The sequence below is a fragment of the Mustela lutreola genome, chromosome 2, assembly GCF_030435805.1.
Source record: "Mustela lutreola isolate mMusLut2 chromosome 2, mMusLut2.pri, whole genome shotgun sequence".
Taxonomy (NCBI): Eukaryota; Metazoa; Chordata; class Mammalia; order Carnivora; family Mustelidae; genus Mustela; species Mustela lutreola.
Genome location: NC_081291.1, coordinates 164,627,997 through 164,650,474, shown reverse-complemented (window position 1 = coordinate 164,650,474; position 22,478 = coordinate 164,627,997). Strand labels below are relative to the sequence as shown.

The 22,478-nt window shown below is 37.1% G+C and overlaps 1 protein-coding gene across 2 annotated transcripts in view; it reads right to left on the bottom strand.

Annotated features, from left to right (window-relative positions):
- Nucleotides 1-13,870: 13,870 nt before the first annotated feature.
- Nucleotides 13,871-22,478, bottom strand: part of NAA50 (N-alpha-acetyltransferase 50, NatE catalytic subunit) — a 37,627-nt gene continuing 29,019 nt past the window's right edge. The window contains exons 2-5 of one of the 2 annotated variants that reach the window (XM_059164089.1): nucleotides 18,956-19,092; nucleotides 18,424-18,543; nucleotides 17,906-17,972; nucleotides 13,871-16,853 (exon numbers count right to left, since the gene is read on the bottom strand). In XM_059164089.1, the coding sequence (XP_059020072.1) occupies nucleotides 16,676-16,853; nucleotides 17,906-17,972; nucleotides 18,424-18,543; nucleotides 18,956-19,092 (502 nt within the window). In that variant the 3' untranslated portion in view covers nucleotides 13,871-16,675. The remainder of the gene's footprint in view (nucleotides 16,854-17,905; nucleotides 17,973-18,423; nucleotides 18,544-18,955; nucleotides 19,093-22,478) is intronic. The other variant, XM_059164090.1, reaches the window with a different exon arrangement.

Below are 22,478 nucleotides of genomic sequence, written 5' to 3'. Positions count from 1 at the left end.
CAGGGCTGCTCTCAGCTTTGCTCTATCCACCCGCTTCGTGTCCTCAGAAGCAGGGGCTGAGCAATGTGCCTCCTTCGTGGGAACCGGAGTGCGGGATCTGGTGGGGCCCAGTGGGGCCCTAACACCAGCCGAGTGCTGTCCTCCTCTCCGCGACCTCTGGGCGCCCTGCGCCCCCTACCACCAGGTTCGTGGGGTCACGCTCCGAGCCCCAAACGCTGATCTGGACGCTGGCATTTTCTTTTCAGGTTTCAGAAATAAATGGCAGAGAGGCAAGAGAATAGTTGTCTCTTGAAATCCATTTCCGTTATTTCCTGTGGAAACTGACCAATTGTATTCCAGAGTGATTGCAAGATTTCGCATTTTCAACAGCTCCGTCAAGAGAGTCCACATCATCACCAACCCTGGATGTTGTCAGTCTTTTTTTTTTTTTTTTTTTTTTTAAATTTCATTTATTTATTTGGCAGAGAGACATAGCGAAAGAGGTAACACAAGTGAGGACAGGAAGGGGGGAGGGGGCGAGGTGGAAGAGGGAGAAGCAGGCTTCCTTGCTGAGCAGGTAGCCCTATGTGGGGCTTGATCCCAGGACCCTGGGAGCATGACCTGATCTGAAGACAGACGCTGAACCACTGAGCCACCTAGAAACCCCTGTTGTCAGTCTTTTAAATTCTAGTCATTATAGTGGGAATGACATGGTTCCTCGTGATTTTAATTTGCATTTCTCTAATTATTAGTGATGTTGAGAATATTTTTGCCTGTTTATCAGTTGCATCTTTGGTAAAGTGTTCAAAAAAATTTTTTTAAAGATTTTATTTATTGGGGCGCCTGGGTGGCTCAGTGGGTTAAGCCTCGGCCTTCACTTCGGGTCATGGTCTCAGGGTGCTGGGATCGAGCCCTGCATCTGGCTCTCTGCTCAGCATGGAGCCTGCTTCCCCTCCCCCTCCGCCTTCTGCCTGACTCTGCCTACTTGTGATCTCTGTCTGACAAATAAATAAATAAAATCTAAAAAAAAAAAAAAAAAAAAAGATTTTATTTATTTATTTTTAAAAAGGGTTGGAAAGGGGCGCCTGAGTGGCTCAGTGGGTTAAGCCTCTGCCTTCGGCTCAGGTCACGATCTCAGGGTCCTGGGATCCAGCCCCACATCAGGCTCTCTGCTCGGCAGGGAGCCTGCTTCCTCCTCTCTCTCTCTGCCTGCCTCTCTGCCTACTGGTGATCTCTATCAAATGAATAAATAAAATCTTTTAAAAAAAATAAATAAAATAAAAGGGGCTGGAAAGAGTGCAAGTAAGGGGAGGGGCTGAGGGAGAGGGAGAAGCAGACTCCCAGCTGAGCAAGGAGCCCCGTGCAGGGCTGCATCTCAAGACCCTGAGATCATGACCTGAGCACAAGGCAGTTGCTTAACCAACTGAGCCACCTGGGCGCCCCAAGTGTTCAAATCTAGCCCACTCTTAAATCAGGATGCTTGTCTTACTGAGTTGTGAAAGTTTTTTGTGAAAGTTTTTTGTGCGTTCTGCATGAAAGTCCTTTCTCTGATACGTGTTGTGCAAAACACCTTCAACCATCTGTGACTTTACAAAGTAAAAACAAAATAGCTTTACTGAAGTATGACTGACCAACAACAAATAGAACATACTCAAAATGTTCAAGGTGGGGCCCCTGTTTGGCTCAGTTTGTAGAACATGGAACTCTTGATCTGGGATCCTGTGTTCAAGTCCTGAGTTGGGTGTAGAGCTTGCAATAAAAATAAATACACAAATACATAAATAAAATGTACAACAGTTATAAGTTTGACATATGTACACACCTTTTATTTTTTATTTTTTTTTAAGATTTTTTATTTATTTATTTGACAGACAGAGATCACAAGTAGATGGAGAGGCAGGCAGAGAGAGAGAGAGAGGGAAGCGGGCTCCCTGCTGAGCAGAGACCCCGATGTGGGACTTGATCCCAGGACCCTGAGATCATGACCTGAGCCGAAGGCAGCGGCCTAACCCACTGAGCCACCCAGGCGCCCTGTACACACCTTTTAAACCATCTCCACAAACAAAAATAATATATCCATCCTGTCCTCAAATTTTCTCGTGCTCCATATTAATTCCTACCTCTTGCTCTCATCCTGCTCTTCAGGCAACAATTAAACTGCTTTTTGTTGCTATAATTTGTTTACATTTTCTAAAATTTTATGTAAATGGAATCATTCATTGTATGCTCTTTTGTCTATCTTCTTTCATTCAGCATATCATTTTTTTGAGATTCATCCACTTTGTTATGTGTATCAATAATTTACTAGGTTTTGTTGCTAAGTAGTATTCAGTTGTATGAGGTTGGAGAAGAGTTGGACTGTTTGAAATTTTTGACTATTACTAATAAAGATGCTAGAACATTTGTGCACAGATATTTTTAGGGATATTTGCTTTCATTTTCCTTAGTTAATACTTGGGTAAGTATCCAGTGGAATGGCTGAGACATATGGTAAGTGTATCTTTTTTTTTTAACTGCCAAAATTAGTCATAAAAAAAAAAAAATGAGATCTTGCTATTTGCAACAACATGGGTGGACCTATAGGGTATTATGTTAAGTAAAATAAGTCAGACAGAGAAAGACAAATATCACATGATTGCACTCACATGTGGAATCTGAAAAACAAATAAAATGAACAAACTACTGGTGGTTGCCAGAGGGAGAGGTAGGTGGGTGAATGGGAAATAGGAGAAGGGGATTAGGGGCCCCTCGGAGGCTCAGTGGGTTGGGCCTCTGCCTTTGGCTCAGATCATGGTCTCAGGGTCCTGGCATCAAGCCCCCCTCTCTGTCTACTTGTGACCTCTCTCTGTCAAATAAATAAATAAAATCTTTTTTTTTTTTTTAAGATTTTATTTATTTATTTGTCAGAGAGAGAGCAAGCGAGAGCGAGCACAGGCAGACAGATTGGAAGGCAGAGTCAGAGGGAGAAGCAGGCTCCCTGCGGAGCAAGGAGCCCGATGTGGGACTCGATCCCAGGACGCTGGGATCATGACCTGAGCCGAAGGCAGCTGCTTAACCAACTGAGCCACCCAGGTGTCCCAATAAATAAAATCTTAAAAAAAAAATTGGAGAAGGGAAATTAAAAAGTACACATTTCCAGTTATAAATGTCAAAGAGATGAAAAGTACCATATAGGGAATATAGTCAATGGAACAGTAATAACTTTACGGTGACAGGTCGTATTACACTTATTGTGGTGAACATTTCTTAATGTATATAAATGTCAAATCACTAAGTTGTTCACCGGAAATTATTGTAATATTATAAGTCACCTATACTTCAATTGAAAATAATACAACAGGAGGCCTGTGTGGCTTAGTCTGTTAAGCAGCTACCTTTGGCTTACGTTGTGATCCCAGAGTCCAGACCCACATCGGGCTCCCTGCTCAGTGGCGAGCCTGCTTCTCCTTCTCCCTCCGCTCCTCCCTCCTACTCAGGCTCATTCTCTCTCTCAAATAAATTTTTAAAAAAATCTAAAAATATAATACGTACATACAGACATACTGCCAAACTGTTTTTCCAAAGTCGTGACATTTTATCATCTCACCAAGAGAGTATGAAATTTGAATTGTACCATATCCTTGCAACACTTACTATGGTGATTCTTTTCTTCTTTTTTATTTTTATTTATTTATTTTTTAAAAGATTTTATTTATTTGACAGAGAGAGATCACAAATAGACAGAGAGGCAGGCAGAGAGAGAGAGGGAAGCAGGCTCCCCGCTGAGTAGAGAGCCCAATGTGGGGTTCGATCCCAGGACCCCGATATCATGACCTGAGCAGAAGGCAGCGGCTTTAACCCACTGAGCCACCAAAGCGCCCATAGCTTTATGTTTTATATTTAGATCCAGAGTGTATTTTAAATTAATTGTATACTGTGAAAGTATGGATCAAAGTTTATGTTTTTGCATTGGGAAATCCAGTTTTTCTAGAACCAATTATAAAGACCATCATTCCTCTTTCGAGTTGTCATTCTACCTTAGACAAAAATCTATTGATGATATATGTATACTTTTTTCCTTGACTCTTTTCTGTTCCACTAATCTATATGTCAATCTTAACACCAATATCACACTATTTGATCACTGAAACTTTATAAGCCTTGAAGTCAAATAGTATAAGTCCTCCAATTTTCTTGTTCCTTTTGAATTTTGGAACACACACACACACATACAACATTAAATTAAATTTTAAAAAATAATAATAAATAAATTGCTTTAACTGTCCTAGATCCTTTGCATTTCCATATAGACTAAAGTTTGTCAAGTTAAAAAAAAAAAAAAAACCTGCTAAAACTTTGATGGGGGTGATGTATAATTCAATTTGGGAAGAAGTTATAACTTAATATTGAGTCTTTGGATTCATATGTTCTCTCTCTCCATTTATTTGGATCTTTTACAATTTTTTCAGCAATGTTTTATATAGCATTCTGTATCCAGGTCTTGCCTATATTTTGTTAAATTTATCCCCAAATATCTCATATTTTATGCTACTATAAATGTTACCTTATATTTATTTTCTTAATGTTATCTTCTAAATTCCAATTTCTAATTGTTATAGTTAAAAATACAACTGGTATTTGTATCCTGTGACCTTGTTGTATTCACTTATTAGTTCTAGTAGTTTTTTAAAAAAATATTTATTTATTTGAGAGAGAGAGAGAGCATGAGCAGGGGAAAAGGGCAAATGGAGAGGGAGAAGAGGACACACCGCCCCCACCCCCCCAATTAGGGAGCCTGATGCAGGGCTCAATCCCAAGACCCTGAAATCATGACCTGAGTGAAGCGAGATGCTTAACTGAGCCACTCTAGTGCCCCTGTTCTAATAGCTTAAAAAAAAAAAAGTTATAGCATTTCTACTTCATCATGTCATGTGCACAAAGACCATTTTCTTTCTTTGTATCCAATTCGCACACTCGTTATTTCTTTTTCTTGTTTTACTGGACTGACTAGAGCTTCCACTGCCTTATTGTAGAAGGGTTACAACAGTCATCCTGCTTTCTTCCCAAAGGTACAAAATCCAGTTTTTTACTGGATTAAGTATGATAGTAGCTGTAGGCTTCTTGAAGTTTTTATCATGAATGAGTGTTGAATTTTGTCAAAAATTTTTTCTGCACCTTATTGAGATAATCATATTTTTCCTTTAAATTTGCTAATATGATGAATTACACCAAAATGATTTTCAATTGTTAAATTAACCTTTTAATCCTGGGTCTAATCCTATTTGATCAGGATATAACCTTTTAATAAATTGCTGTATTTAATTTGTTAATTTTTAAAAAGGGTTTTCCTGTCTTCATGAGGAATCTTAGCCTATAGTTTTCTTGTAATGTTTTACAAGTTTCTTGTAATGGTATACTGGTACCAATAATTGGTATAATGCTGCCCTCATAAAATGAGTTAGGCAACATTCTTTCCTCTACCGTTTTCGTGCAAAGTATATTATTTCCTCCTTAGATATTTGATAGAATTCACAAGGAAAGTCATCTTAGCCTGAAATATTCTTTGTGGGAAGGATTTTTTTTTTAAGATTTTATTTATTTATTTTATTTATTTATTTATTTATTTATTTGACAGAGAGAGAGAGCACACACTTGCGGGGGGAGGGCAGAGGGAGACACAGGCTCCCTGATGAGCTCAGAAGGCCGACACTTAATTCACTGGGGCACCCCCATGGGAAAGATTTAAGCTACACTTTCTTTCAGACATATGAGGCTATTCAAGTTACTTATTTAAAAAATATCATATATGTATATATGATATTTTATATATATATAAAAAATATATATATATGGCAGCTTATTGAGTTATAATTCACATACCATACAATTTACCCACAGTGGCTGAATAATATTCCATTGTATGGATATGGAACATTTTGTTTATTAATTCATCAGTTAGTGGCCATTTGGGTTGCTTCCACTCCTTAGCTACTATGAATAATACTGCTGTAAACATTCATGTTCAAGTTTTTGTGTGAATATGTTTTCATTTCTCTTAAGTATATAGTAGGACTGGAATTGCTGAGTCATAGGATAACTTTTAACCTTTTGTAGAACCGCAAAACTACTTCTTGAGTGACCTGAGTGATTTGTGTCTTTCAAAAATTTTGTCCATTTCATCTAAGTTGTTGAATTTATTGAATAAAGTTGATTGCAATATTCCTTTATTACCCTTTTATTGTCAGTGAGCTCTCTAGTGATGTGCCCTCTCTTTTTATTTATTTATCTATCTATCTATCTATCTATTTATTTATTTATTTGACAGAGAGAAATCACAAGTAGATGGAGAGGCAGGCAGAGAGAGAGGAAAGCAGGCTCCCTGCTGAGCAGAGAGCCCGATGCGGGACTCTGTCCCAGGACCCTGAGATCATGACCTGAGCCGAAGGCAGTGGCTTAACCCACTGAGCCACCCAGGCGCCCCGATGTGCCCTCTCTTTAATTATAATGTTGGTAATTTGTTTCTTCCCTGTGTCTGTCTGGGGGGCAGTTTTAGTCAATATGGCTAGAAGAAAGGTTTATATATTTTATTTTTTCAAAGAAGTGACTTTTGGTTTTATTTTTTAAAGATTTTATTTTTTAATTTTCTAAAGGTAAACTATATGCCCAATGTGGAGCTCGAACTTATGACCCAGAGAGCAAGGGTCACATGCTGTACTGACTGAGCTAGCCAGGTGTCCCGTACTTTTTTAATGGTTTTTTGTTGTTGTTTTCAATTTTATTAGTTTCTACTTTTTATTATGTCCTTCCTTCAGCTCATGTTAGCTTTAACTGGCTCTTCTTTTTCTAGTTTCTTAAGGTGGAAGCTTATTTTCTTAAGTTAAGATCTTTAATATTTTAATACATTGGTAAGTTAATATTTATAATATTTAATAATTCATACATTTAATACTATAAATGACCCTTTAGGCACTTTGTTAATTAAATCCCACATTTCTGATAAATTGTTTTCATTTTTCTTCTGTTCAAATTTTTTCTAACTTCTCTGCAATTTTTTCTTAAGAGTTATTCAGAAGCATGTTGTTTAATTTCCAAATACTTGGGGGATTTTCTAGATAGATTTGTTATTGTTAATTTAGCTATTGATTTGGTCTGGGGTGGTTAAAGAACATGGTTTGCAAGGTATTAATTCTCTTAAAGAGATTGTGACATATTTTATGGCCCAAGATATGGTCCATTTGGGAGAATAATCTTTATATACTTGTAAAGAATGTATATTCTGATGTTGATGGTGAAATATTCTATACATGTTAATAGGTCATTGGTTAAAACTGTTATTCACATCTTTTAAACATGTTTTCTACCTGTCTTATTTACCAGGAGTTTGGAATCTCTAATTGTAATTGTGGATTTGTCTATTTCACCTGTCAGTTTTTGCTTCATGTATTTTGAAGCTGTTATTATGTTCGTATACATTTAAGATTGTATTTTCTTGATGAATTGATTCTATTATCATAAATATGCATCTTTGGGGCACCTCACTGACTCATTTGTTAAGCGTCTGTCCTCAGCTGGTCAGGCTCCCTGCTCAGCGGGAAGCCTGCTTCTCCCTCTCCCACTCCCTCTCCTTGTGTTCCCTCTCTCACTGTGTCTTTCTCTGTCAAATAAATAAATAAAATCTTAAATAAATAAATATCCATCTTTATCCCAGGAAATGAATTTTGTTCTAGAATTTACCTTGGTATTAATTTAGCCATTCCAGCTTTCCTTTGATTGATGTTTATATGGTATATCTTTTCCATCCTTTCCTCTTTTAAGTTAACCTACTGGGGCACCTGGATGGCTCAGTGGGTTGAGCCTCCGACTCTTGACTTCAGGTCAGGTCACAATCTCAGGGCTATAATACCAAACTCAAGCACAGGGCTTTGCGATGGGCACACAGACAGCTTAAGATTCTCTCTTCCCCTGCCCACTCCCTCCCCTACATTGTGTGTACAGGCACACTCTCTCAAAAGAAAAAAGCCTTAAAAAAAAAAAAAGTAAAGTGCACCTACTAGTTCACTTATACTTAAAGATCTATTTATTTATTCGAGACAGAAAGAACATGAGAAAGCGGAAGGGATGGGAGGGGTAGAACCTTGAGCAGACTCAATGCTGAGCATGGAGCCTGAGGTGGGGCTCAAACTCAGAACCCTGAGATCACTACCCGAGCTGAAACCAAGAGTCAGACACTTAACCGACTCTGCCCCTTAAAAAGTAAGTTTCTTAAAGGGAGCTTTGTTTGTTTTTAAAATACCCAGTATGTTTGTTTAATATCCAGTATAAAGAATCTTTGCCTTTCAATGGGCATTTAAACTATTTATATTCAATGTCATGACTGATGTGCTTAGATTTAGTTTCATATTGGTTTGTTTTCTATGTCTCATCTATTCTTTGAGTGCAATTTTGTATCTTGCTGTTTCCCACTTTAATCATATTACTTTTAGCTAGTTAATATTGACATACTGTATTTTAACCTTCCCTTATTCAGCATTTTTAAAAAAGATTTTATTTATTTGAGAGAATGAGCAGGAAGAATGGCAGGAGAGGGAGAAGCAGACTCCCTGCTGAGCAGGGATCATGATGTTGCACTCTGGGATCATGATCTGAGCCAAAGGCAAATGCTTAACCCACTGAGCCAGCCAGGAGTCCCTTATTATTTTGGCTGCTTCCATTTAATTCATTGTGAACAGTATTACACAGGTGGCTTCCCCTAACTTGGTAATTGTATCAGTAAGATTTATTTCTCCAAACTGTAGTGAGTACACTAATCCCAGCTTAGCCCCTTAACTAGTTGACTTTGAGAAAGTTACTTTCTCTGAGCCTGTTCCTGAAGCTATAAAATGAAGCTGGTGAAAGTTCCTACCACCAGACTGCTGTGTGAATTAAATAAGGTAATTATTTAAAATTTAATTATTTATAAATACTTATATGGATGATTGATCAGTGCCTGATATGTGGTAAACTCTGAATGTTATTGCAATGAACGAATCCATTGCAAGGAAGCAGGGTTAGGCCTGGCAGGGCACAAATGTTTTCAAATTCTCAACATTAGGGCAAAAATAAAGCCATAGTTGCTTAAGATTTTATTTATTTGTCAGAGAGAGAGGAGCGAGAGTGAGCACAGGCAGACAGAGTGGCAGGTAGAGGCAGAGGGAGAGAAGCAGGCTCCCTGCCAAGCAAGAAGCCCGATGTGGGACTTGATTCCAGGATGCTGGGATAATGACCTGAGCTGAAGGCAGCTATTTATCCAACTGAGCCACCCAGGCGTCCCTGCTTTTTTTTTTTTTTTTTTTAAATAAATTGCCCATTTATTAGACTCCTCTTTCCCATTAATTGTACTTCTTTTGAGTTTCCTCTGCAAATTAAGATCTTTAAATGAAGTTGGCTTAAATATTTTCCACTTTTTTTTTTTTTTTTTTTACTACATGTATTTGTAATTCTGTTAAATCTGACCATATTTTTAAAAACTTTGTGATTTCTGTAATTTCCTCAGAGGATACAGCTGCCAGAATACTGTTGGACTTCAGTGTTCTACAGACATTTTGAGGCACTTTATACTTTTACAGCCATGAATGTGGCATTACCTTCTCTTCCATGAATTCTCTCATTAAGTTCCAAAGGAATTTCTTGTCTTATATAAACTCAGTTTTTACTACTTTACTCCTCCTTTGTGAGTTTTCATTTTCCAGCTTCGAGTGCTGACAGAATGCTATTGATGCTTATGTCTAGCTTTTATTTATTTTTAATTTTTTATTTTAGAGCAGGGGGGGAGGGGAGAGGGTGAGAGAATTTCAAGTGGACTCCCCACTGAGTGTGGAGTCCAACACAAGACTCAAACTCAGTCCTGAGATCATGACCCAAGTTGCGATCAAGAGTCAGAGCTTACCCAGCTGTGCCACCCAGGTGCCCTGTGTCTAGCGTTTATTAAACATAGTTGGTTCTGTATTAAAATGTTGCTAAGATATCTTAGGTTTTTCAATTCTAAAGCTTTATAGCATTTACAGTGATTATCTTTTAACCTGTGTAAAAAAGGCAGTATTAACAAGAGTCATTTTGTACTGAGAACCAAAGTCAAACTGTCTTAAGTGCTTCCCTCAAAATGCTATAAAATGTATACCTCCAACATACTACCTCATGGCATCTAAAATATTTGTTCCCTGTTCAGGGTAGGGGACCACCACCATCATTTTCATTTCTGTTAGTGCCTGACCAAATCTTATGTAAGGCAGTGTAACTTAGCCCTATGTTATAAAGAGCACTTTATTATTATTATTTTTTTTAATTTTGAAGACTGACAACAATCCAGGAACCATGCCCTAAATTTGCCCCAGGTCATAATGTATTATTAACTGAATTTTGATTTAGAGTAAAGATCCAAGACAATTCTTTGTAGGTGGAAAGGTTTGGCAAGAAAAGGGGAAGCCGGGACGCCTGGGTGGCTCAGTTGGTTAAGCAGCTGCCTTCGGCTCAGGTCATGATCCCAGCGTCCTGGGATCGAGTCCCACATCAGGCTCCTTGCTCGGCAGGGAGCCTGCTTCTCCCTCTGCCTCTGCCTGCCATTCTGTCTGCCTGTGCTCGCTCGCTCTCCCTCTCTCTCTGACAAATAATAAAATCTTAAAAAAAAAAAAAAAAAAAAAAAAAAGAAAAGGGGAAGCCAGTTAAGTATGGGATAGTGGTGGTAGTTAACTGCAGGAGTTAACAGTGTTTTATTTTTTTTTTTTATTTTTTTTTTTTTTTAAAGATTTTATTTATTTATTTGACAGAGAGAAATCACAAGTAGGCAGAGAGGCAGGCAGAGAGAGAGAGGAGGAAGCAGGCTCCCTGCTGAGAGAGAGAGCCCGACGCGGGACTCGATCCAGGACCCTGAGATCATGACCTGAGCCGAAGGCAGCGGCTTAACCACTGAGCCACCCAGGCGCCCCAACAGTGTTTTAATCATAATCAAATTAATAAAAGGTCCCAATGGTGGATACTTTTTTAAAAGATTTTTATTTATTTGAGAGAGATCACAAGTAGGCAGAGAGGCAGGTAGTGTGAGAGGGGTAAGCAGGCTCCCCGCTGAGCAGAGAAACCAATGCAGGCCTCAATCCCAGGACCCTGAGATCATGACCTAAGGCAGTGGCTTAACCCACCAAGCCAATATCTGTCATCAGGGGAAGAGGTCTGTTAGGGGATCAAAAACCGAAATGATGGGAGACCTAGGGATGCAGGAGTTTACACTCTGGATCCTGGTGCATAAGGTCAAATTGTGTAGAAAGTCATTCCTAATTTGGCTGACAGTTTTGAGCTAGTCTGCTGTTTCTAAATTGTAGCTTCCTCAAGGAAGTTTAGACTGGGATAGGCCGAGTCCAGGGGGAAAAGTAGAACCCCTACAAAGTAAGCTCAATGTTTTCTGTTGCATTTTCCGATCTCTTTTGCACTCCCTCTCCTACTTTTAGTCTTGGTCTATGGGAATTCAGTTTCTTGTTTTTACTCAGACCAACGTTATGAGAAAGCAAGTCAACGTAGGGAATATTCATTTTAACCGAGTCCCTTCCAAAGTTAAGGTAAAGTCAACATCTTTGGAGGCTCTGCTCATTTTAGTAGAGGCAAGTCTTTACTTTGACATGAATTCTGAATAATTAGAATTTTGCTTCCTTTTTGAGGCCCTCTTACCTGCCTAGCTTACAATATTAGGTGCTCAATATTAATTTGTAGGAACAATTTTTAACTTCTATATCAGGAAAAGGCAGGTAACTTTCTCACACAGGAAAACGGTAAGAACAAAGAACGTTACAAAACTGCTTTGAGGGTGCTATGATACTGACACCCAACTGGATTTCACTGTTTTATATACAAATTTTTTTCAACTTGCATATTCAAATTTCACCTGCATGTTGTACCTAATAGTTTTGGTACACTTTAGTGGAGACTGCTAGTGACAAATAGGATTCAAAAGATGGTTCAAATCCTTATGGAGAACTTTGTGGTAAATTTCAATAAATCAGGAATATCAGAGTTCAAAGACTGCAAAATATTCCATCCTGATACAGTAGCTTCCCAAATGGTGAATTTAAGATTTTATCAGCACTTAGTAATAAAACAGGCCATTAATTCTTAGAGATTTAAATTCCATGCTTAGGGTGCCAGGCTGGCTCACTTGGTAGGGCATGCAACTCTTGGGTCTTGAGGGTTGTAAACTCAAGCCCCACATTGAGTGTAAAAATTATTTAAAAAAAAAAAAAAAAAAAGTAAATTCTATGCTGTTTAAGTAGTGACTGCTTCATAATACTTTATGTTCCCAACTATTCCTGGAGTAAACTTTGATTCTACGTAAGTTGTTTTTTTTAACCTAAGGAATCAAGTATTTTAGAAAATTGGAAAGGCTGAGAATTTGTCCCAGTAACTGATTATTTCTAATGTCACATTCCTCAATGTTTTATCAAGTTAACTACACCTACATTTAAAAATCTCACTCAAGCCCTTTTTCCACATGTCTGTTACTTGGTTGTATTTAACTTTTTTCCCCCGTTACTATGTTAGTTATGTAACAACATAAACTAGGACTAAATTCCTATGGTATAGCCTTATAAGGGAAATCCAATTCAGGACCCTCTGCCATGATTCCCTGAAAATTCTTATAAGCTAACCACTCCTTATTATTGCTGTACCCAACTCAGAAATGTTCAAATAACCCAGGCAGAAAAGCACAATCTGGGAGACAGATTACTGCGTATCGCCACCTAGCCAACAAAACTTAACCGTTAGAATAGAACTTTTAGACCTACTTCCTATTTCTTTCATGCTCTGAATGGTAAATTAGTGTTTTCTAACCCTCATTTAGGAAACTAAACCCTTCAGGTAACAGAAGCTTTCCAACTACCTTGTCTTGGTTGTCAAAAAACCCAACATTTTCTCTAAGCATAATGTTGTAGGAGGTCCACATTGATCCACACCTCCTGCTAAGTATATCCTTGTGTCTCCCCTTTCCACACTGTAGCATGATGATAGGTCATACAAGAATACGGCTCTCTGGTAACTCTCTTGGATCACTTCCTCTTGGGGAAGCCAGAAGCCACATTTCACCCAGGTAGCCTTGGAGAGACACCCATCTGGTGAAAATCTGAGTCCCCTCCAGCCTTAGTCAAGCCTTCAATGATGTGGCCCTGGCTGAATTTCACTGCAACCTGATGATACCTCAAACCAGAACCACCCAGCTAAGATGCTCCTGGATTCCTCACTAGAAACTGTGGGTGACCAAACATGTTTGTGGTTAAACTGCTGAATTTTGGGATGATGTGCCACACAGTAACTAAGATACATTGGGCAAAGATCACCTGTTGTTTCCTGAAGGAGCAAAATCCTAATCACAACACTTTTAAGATACCAAATTAATTTATGTTAGTAACAAAATATTAAGTTCATGTTTCTTTGGTATTCAGAAAAAGATTTAAGCCATTCCCAACTCACTCAGCTACTAAACTCCTTCCACTGCTAACAAAAAGAAAAAATTTCAATATACATTACCTGTAGTCAAGGCACACTAATTAGATCATAGCTTAATATATCAGTTGTTTTCAACAATTACATTTAAAACTTCCCAGCAGTAAGACCTCTCCTTGGATCTTAATTTTTTCTCACACTGGGATAGAACTGCAGATAACCAACTGTACTCCTAGCAAGTTCCAAAGGTCTGAATTAGGAGGCCTGGATAGCACTTGGCCGATTTTAATGTTTTAAGTTAGATCTTAAAGAAATGTTAAAGTAAATAAAACTGTATGGCCAAGAGTAAACAATGACTACATATAACTGCTATATATTTTATATCGTACATATGCTGAATACTCAGTATTCAACACAGTGCAGGGTTTTGACACTTACCAGACATCATAGATTACTACCAGAACATCACATAAGTTTATTTCAGATGTAACAGCAATGTTAAAATCAACAAGTTTAATTTTTAACTGCACCAAGTAAACTTTGCCATTTAAGTATATTTAAAGTTATTCCCTCCAAAAAACTGAGGGAGCTTTTCTCTTCCACCCCAGAAACCACAGTTTCCCAATAGTTCTATTTTTGGAGGACTTTCAATTGATGAATAAACTGCTTTGGGGATACTTTAGAACTTCTTTCCCCAAATGAAAACTAGTCTGGACAAATTATCTATTGCATAGATTTCTCTGCAGATTTTTTCCTTTAGAACCTAAATGCAATTACCATAAGGATAATCTTTACCTATACGCCCCATAGTAAAAACTATCTGTCCTAAAAAATATGATGGATATATGCTCTGATCTTCCAGTTAATAGAATTTTTTACCTCAACAATTTTTATGCTCCAAAATAGCCAACTCAATATGGGACATTACTCGAGTCTTTACTGACTCATAGGCATGTGAACTAGTACCCAGCTTCTACATCCTCCTTTTCCTTAACTGGATGGAATTACTTAATACAAGTTTGATGTAGGACAACTAACCTTTTCAAATATACCATTTAGGTAAAGTCATTGTCTAGTGTGGAAAAAGAAACTGTAATAATAGGGAGCCTACATACTCAATTCAAAATTTATTTTTTCCCCCTCCTTAAATAACATGTACTTAATTGTCATGAGGCAGCTATTCAGTTTTCAATAACCACATTTAGGGATAGATACATTCATAGGACTGATTAGATAGTCCTGGTGAAATGGTTATAGAAATAGAGGCAGTGTCATCTCAGAAAACTCATTTATATATCAAAATCTATTTTGATATCTGGAAGTTTACAAAAAGGCTGAATTCTTCAAACTAAGTATGCCTTCTGTAACTCAAGCACTCTTCTCTTGGCAAGAGCAAGCTGAAGCTTATCCATGAAGGTAAAGGTGCTTAATGCTAACTTTTTTCCTAAGCTTATACTCGGACTGCTGAAGAAACTGATACCCAAGAAACCAGCATGGTCTTTCTACATTTTTACTATCTTAAGATTCAAATCCTATATACTCATTCAACTATCTCCCTTTTCCTGTATTACTCTTGGCACTCAAGAACGCTGAAGTCTATTGTACTTTGTACTTTCACATTCTCAAAAAAGATTATAAAATGTGCATCAACATTGTGTAATTCTGTCATTTAACATATTTGGAGAGATGAGATTGCTTTTATCAGAATGTACATAAGGATAAATATTATGAATCAAACTTCCCTTTAAAGTCAAATGACAAGAAAATTCAAGCCCTGTGCATTGTTTTAAAGTCTAATGAGAACATTTCATGGGCCACTAGTATTGGCAATCTAGAAAATTTTAAATATTGGAAATGGGGCTATGGAGGAAAACATGAAATTTCAGATGTCTCCTATCTTACAAAAAGTTACCAAGCCATCCAGGCCACTCCTTATGTGCCAGAAAATGATCTGGCATAAACTAGTCTCATCAGTAAAGGAGGTCACAGTGACATCTGTTATTAACACTTCTGAACTTCTATTTTCCCAAGAATAGAAGCAATATGTTTAACAATTGCCCCCTCAAATCCTTTTAAGCTCAATATCATAGGCACAGAAAATAAGCAAATCTGGGATGTTCTCCAACAGATAAGCAGTAGCACAGCTATGTTATTCTCAAAAATACTGTCTAGATATTCTTCCCTATATAATCAAATGCTCTGTGGCCTTGTTTTTAATAGTCCGCATTAGCTGGCATTAAATGCATTTATTGTGCCACGAGTCCATCTAAGCTTCCTTTTAGGTGTTTTAAAATATGTCCAAGAGACAATACCTGCTTCAGGTTTATCTTAGGGGTACTGACCTATAAGGACATCAACTCCCATTTTTAAAGTTAGACTAACTACTGTGAGTTTACTGAAGACACGAAAAAAGAGAGGATACACACAAAAAAGTAAATCACAACAAACCTTTTTAGGTCAGTTAAAGGCCATATCTCTAGCTGGGATATTAAAAAAAATTAATCTCACCAGCCACACTCTAAAAGTTAATGCCACTAATAACAATCAACAGCAGGAAAAATATACCTGCTAACAACCAGTCCACTCATTAGCAAAAAGCAGTTTAACTCAAATACTGAGACCAAAGTAAAACACTACCTACCCAAACTGTCCCACCTACCCTCAGCGAGGAAGAAAGAAATAATTGCTTAAAAAAAATAATAAGCTTAGTATTTCTTACAAGGATAACAATGGTCCAACTCCTGAGGCAACACTCAGAAGGACAAAAGGTGGAGTGAAGGCAATGTCTAGGGATTAGTATCCCAGTCTTGAAAAACCCAAAGTACCACAAACACACTAAACTTGTCTTTGAATTACAGAACAAGATATTGCTGCTGTTTCTTTTTGTCTTTTGATATATACAACATTTTGTAGGCTCTGCCCTTCAATGTGAAAGCAGGAGATTGAAAAAAAAAAATTGACACTGACACCCCAATTTTTGGGACCATATATATCTTAACTGTGAAACCAAACAGATCTATACCTCCTCCTTCCTACAATCAAACCACCTCACAAAAATAAGAAAACTAAAACAATCCAAACATGATTAATTTTGAAAGTCCTTGGAAGTATTAAACATTTTTTAGAGGAAAGAAAAAGAAAGAAAGGAGGACGAACAAGAACAAGAAGGGGGGGGAGAAAGAAAGAGGGGGGGAATCAATGGGCCTCTCTTTTATTTGGCGACAAGCAAGTGCAAGAAAGTTCATTTCTAATTTGTTCAGTTGTCTGTCTTTTGCACATCTGCATTCTGGCCAGAAGGGACTTTGAGGTTTTTCTGCAACACATGAGCATCTGCGGGCTCTATCCTCTTATAGTAGTTCTTCTTTGTCTCAATAATCTCAAAGCCAAACTTCCTGTAGAAGTCAATTGCTGATTCATTGCTGATCTGGACATGCCTAAGATACAGGAGGGTATCAGGGGGGCGGAAAAAAAAAAAGATTTCATCAGCTTTTGTGTATTCTCCACAAACAGTTTCAAATTGGTTAGAGCCAGAATACTGCACACATCTGTTAAGAGTCTCCTCATAATTACTAGTAATCAACAAAGATTAGGTATTCATCTCAGAAAAACCTGATGACAAATGGACACTTTTAACCTGACTATTACATTTGCAAGATAGCTGGCTGAGGTTAGGAGTCTCAGAAATAGTATTTACTCTTACAATCAACAAAGGGCAAAGTACCCTAGTTAGCATAACATTTTTCACTGCAAGGGGAAAAAAAGATTCCAGTAACTAAAAATGGGGAAATAACTGTAAGGATGATTCAAAGACTGTATTAACATATGCAGAAAGAAAAAAAGACAGAAAAATAACATTACTAGGCTCTCAAATGCCTGAATATATCCTCCCTGATTTATAAAAAATATGCTATATTTTGAAAATAAATAATTTGAGCTTTCTGAATTACTCTTTAAAATAGCATTATATAATTTACTCTCTCCCACTGTCAAAGTTAAAATGAGAATAATCTTAATACCCTTATTATAACAAATCCATAGCTGTGATCTAACCTTGGCCCTTAATCTGAGTTCTATAATATTGATATTTTATTAATATAGTATCAGCTAGATACTCTCTGATTTTGATTATTAAACTCTACTACTAATGAACATATCAATGAGAACCTTAAACAGAACCTAGAGAATGGATTAGATGAGAAAGTAGTATTAATGATACTAATTCTTCAATTGTGAAGACTTGGGTTTTAATCTTGGTTTACTCTGTGACTGTGGTGCTCCCACCCCAAAGAATGAAGCAAAATGATAATGTCTTATCTCAGATTCCTTATCTATTATTGAAACAAAAGAAAACTTCATAACAACTACTTCCATGGTTTTTCCAAAAGACAATGAAATAAGTAACCAGATTTTAACGTTTCTAGTAAAGGTTTCCATTTCCAGTCTATTAAATTCTTTAGGTAAGAACATTAAATATCATTATACTTACAGATAGATGTTGTCAAAAGTGCCATCTTTTTCACAGATGTTTAAGACATGATTTAACATTTTAGTTCCTATTAACAAGACAAACAACAAGTAAGTAATTTCATAAAAATCAATCTTTACACATCTAACTGCCATCTTAACATTTACTGGGTCTTCACAGAACTTGAGGTAAACACGAGACAACCGATTTTTTAAAAATTTTCTTCTTTCCCTACATTATCTACATATGTTTAAAACTCACAGCAGAAAAGCAACCTTTACATACACAAGCACAAGCCCTTCCATGTAAAAGGAAAACAGAAAAATGCAAAAGGGACACTGATAACAAATCTATATAGGGCTTCCACTTGAAATATGTTAATAAAGTTATTTTCTACCTTACATAATTCAGTAATTCTTTCCCAATATTCCCAAAAGAAATGGTTTCACTCACTGGGTCAGAAACAGTAATCACGTATTTACATTTCTCTAAACAACAACAACAACAACAAAAAAAAACAAAACACAAGTTAAAATTACCTATTCCTAGCCTTCGGTATGGTGCCAAACATCCTAGTGTCATGATGTAAAGTCTCTTCTGATTCTGTGAATGATCCACCCTACAGCATACTGCACCTACTGCAATATCATTGAAATAGGCTGCCATGGAAAATATAAAAATATAAAGTTCAAAGACAGAATAACATATTTTATTCAATCTTCCTCCCCTTCTATAAGAACTAAATTATTGCTATTGGCCATAGATTTTATCAGCTATTCTGAATAGCAGTAACTCAAAATTTTCTACTTTTTAGGGATTTCAGTCTCTTCTAGAGTAAACACAAATATGTGAAAACAAAGGCACACACTAAAGTAGAGAAGACATTTAGCATTTCCGTTTAAAATTCAAGTCTTGTCTTGGTTTCTTTGAGATTTTTCTCAGAACCTGAATCACCCCCATTTCCTGACTTGTAAAATAAGGAAATTAAATTAGTTAACTATGCTCTAATATTAAAAACTAGGGTCAAGAATATCAACAAACAAATGAAGAGGGGAAAAAAACATATTATACCAAGTTTTGCTAGCTCGCCAACCTCCAGCACATCCTTGTAGAACTTGTCATTGTAGCTGACTGGAAAGATGACCTGGTTTAGTCTCTTCAACTGTTTAATATTGTGTGGTGTCACATCTCCCAGCTCGATCCGGCTACTGGAACAAACCAAAATGTACTCAATAAAATATAATTAGCTTTATTTGTTATGATGAACATTCCTAGAAGACTATAAATTTTTTACATAACCGATAAATCCAATCTTTCATAGTGACTTTATACTCCTGGAAAGATTACCATTTATTTATGATTATGCAAGCCATTCCATCCAAATTCAATTTGTAGCTTTCAAACAACAGTATACATTTAGAGATAAATATAGTAAACAACAATTACTAAGAAGGGCAGACTAATATTCTATATAAATGCTAAAATTTTCCTTGTAGTTTACAGTTCAGAAGAATTTAAACATCTATTACTGATCAAAAGGACTGATGATACCAAAAGTTGGCAAGGGGGTGGCAAATGGGAATGGCGAAAATGTAAACAGATAGAGTATCTCTGGAAGACACTCTAGTACTATGCATCAAAAAGCCTGAGAGGCTAGGTCATTAAGACTCTGCCTTTGGCTAGGGCGGATCACCGGGTCCTGGGATTGAACCCCCTGCATCAGGCTCCCTGCTCAGCAGGAAGCCTGCTTCTCCCCCTCCCCCTTGTGTTCCCTTTCTTGCTGTGTCTTCTGTCAAAAAAATAAAACTTTAAAAAGTTAAAAAAAAAAAAAAAGCCCGAGAGGTACATCTCCTTTATGGAAGTAATCCTACTCCAGAAACTTTTATCCTGAAAAAATAATCCAAATAGGCAAAAGTTATGTATATTCTACTAACTGAGCTAGGAACAACCCACAACAGTCATTTGGGGTGGTTTTCCAAATCCAGATTCCTGGACTTCACCCCACTTTCAAAAGCAGAATCTCTGGAAATGAAACAAAGGAATCCACATGGTGGTGGGGGTGCTTTACTTATCAAGAATGCAACAGAAGGGGGCGCCTGGGTGGCTCAGTGGATTAAGCCGCTGCCTTTGGCTCAGGTCATGATCTCAGGGTTCTGGGATCGAGTCCCACATCGGGCTCTCTGCTCAGCAGGGAGTCTGCTTCTCTCTCTCTCTGCCTGCCTCTCTGCCTACTTGTGATCTCTCTCTGTCAAATAAATAAATAAAATCTTAAAAAAAAAAAAGTTGATCAATATGAAAGATAAACCTGAATACCACTAACATTATCATTATGTAGAGTTGGCTTACATACATTATTGGCCTTCTTAAGAATAACAACAGTGATTTTTAATTCTTTAAATAAGATCAAATCAAAATAAAAACGAGCTGAAAAATAAGAACAATCTGATGCCACCCAAGTAGCTAGAAAATGTGGATCCTACTCACTGGGTACTAGATGCTAGTTCTAGATCACAATGACATTAGTCAAAAGCCAGGAAATGCAAACAATATACCCTAATTAATCATTTGCACCCTATGCATACAGGTTTTGAAAATTGTTGGAGGAATGACTGAACGAAAATGTTAATCATCACACTTTTATAATGGTTAAAAAGAAAAACCTTAAGTGTCCCCAATAGAGAACTGGTTAAATAAAGCATGCATGATACATTAATATTATTAGCAGAGAAACAGTGATACATTGTTTTGGGGGGGGGGCGCAGGGGCAAACACATTCTAAATATATTTAATATATAAATATCTAAAATACCTTTGTTAATATATAGAAAAAATGCTTTAAACAATATACAAAAAGTGTGTGATCAGAATCCTGGGTGGCACCTGGTTGGCTCAGTTCAGTAGAACATGAGGCTCTTGATCTCATGGTTTTAAGTTGGAATCATGGCCATGTTGGGTGAAGAGATTACTTAAAAATACAATCCTTAATAATAATAATGAAAGAATGGTGGGTAATTTTAAAAACAGTATTCTCTGAAATGTTACAATTTAGATTATTAGAAAACAGAGAATACAGACCATAACACCCATTTAGAACTTTAGCCTTCTTGCCTCAACTATTTCATTTTTATGCTTTTTTTTTTTAATTACTTACTATGACCCATCACCCTTGTATATCTTGCATATTTTTCTGAGCAGTTAAATCTGAGCAGTTTCTTAGTAGCCACATAAATTCTTAAGATGCAAACACCATAGTAAAAAACAGAGTTCTCTTTGTTATATTTTCTTCCAATTTCTAGACACATAAAGTAAATATGAGTAAATGTGGCCTCTCCTAAGTATTTCACATCTAAAATGAATTCCTTTTGTGAGATTCAGGTCCTCTTTAACTAGGGAATATCTCATTCATAAAACAACTCCCCTTTTCATTAAAGCAGGATCCTGGCCTTTTCTTCTTTTAAGACTGAGTAAATAACATTTTACTGAACCCTTTTTCTGATTAAAATCTACTTAGGTTCACTTACCCACCATCTACTACTCAGACCTTTTATAAGCAGATACAGTTATACGTAAAATACAGACCCCTTAAAATACAGAGAACATGGGAGTGCCTGGGTGGCAGAGTCAGTTAAGCCTCTGACTCTTGGTTTCTGCTTGGGAGGTGGGTATTTCAGGGTCATGAGCTCAAGTCCTGCGTTAGACACCAAGCTCAGTGCAGAGTCCATTTAGGAGTCTCTCTCCCTCTTTCCCTTGGCCCCTCCCCCATTCTGAAATAAACAAATCTTAAAAAAAAAAAAAAGTACAGGGATGACATGTCACCTACACTGTGTTTTTTTCTTTAGCAAAAGGATTCCTATCATTTAATTAATTAATGTATCTATCACCTTGCATTTTTTGGTAAGAACACTTACGGTCTACTCTCTTAGCAAGTTTCAATTATATGCATTAGACTGTCAAAACTTATTCATTTTACAGCTACAAGTTTGTACCTTTTTATCAATTTCTGCCTATTCCCCCCACCCTGGCAACCACTTACCTACTCTGTTTCTATGAGTTTGGCTTATTTGTAGATTTCACATATAAGTAATACCATGGAGTGTTCGTCTTTCTGAATTATTTCACTGAGCATAATGCTACTCTTTAACTGAGTATAGCACCCCAAATTTGGTACAGTAATATATTTTAAATATAATATAGCATTTATTTATTATATTCAGAGCGCGGTTTTAAAAAATTATCCACTGCAATTAAGAGTCAGACTCTGTATTTCAAAAGTCATTGAAAAACCACATTATAAAGTCTAACTGTAAACAATAAAGAAAAATTTAACCTAGGAAGTCAAGCTTCCAGATTTTTTTTTGTTTTTGAAAGATTTTATTTATTTATTTGACAGACAGAGATCACAAGTAGGCAGAGAGGCAGGCAGAGAGAGAGGAGGAAGCGAGCAGGGAGCCCGCTTCCTCCTCTCTCTCTGCCTGCCTCTCTGCCTGCTTGTGATCTCTGTCTATCAAATAAATAAAATCTTCAAAAAAAAAAGTTTAAGAATGATTTCCAGGTGGGGCGCCTGGCTGGCTCAGCTGGAAGAGCATGCAACTCT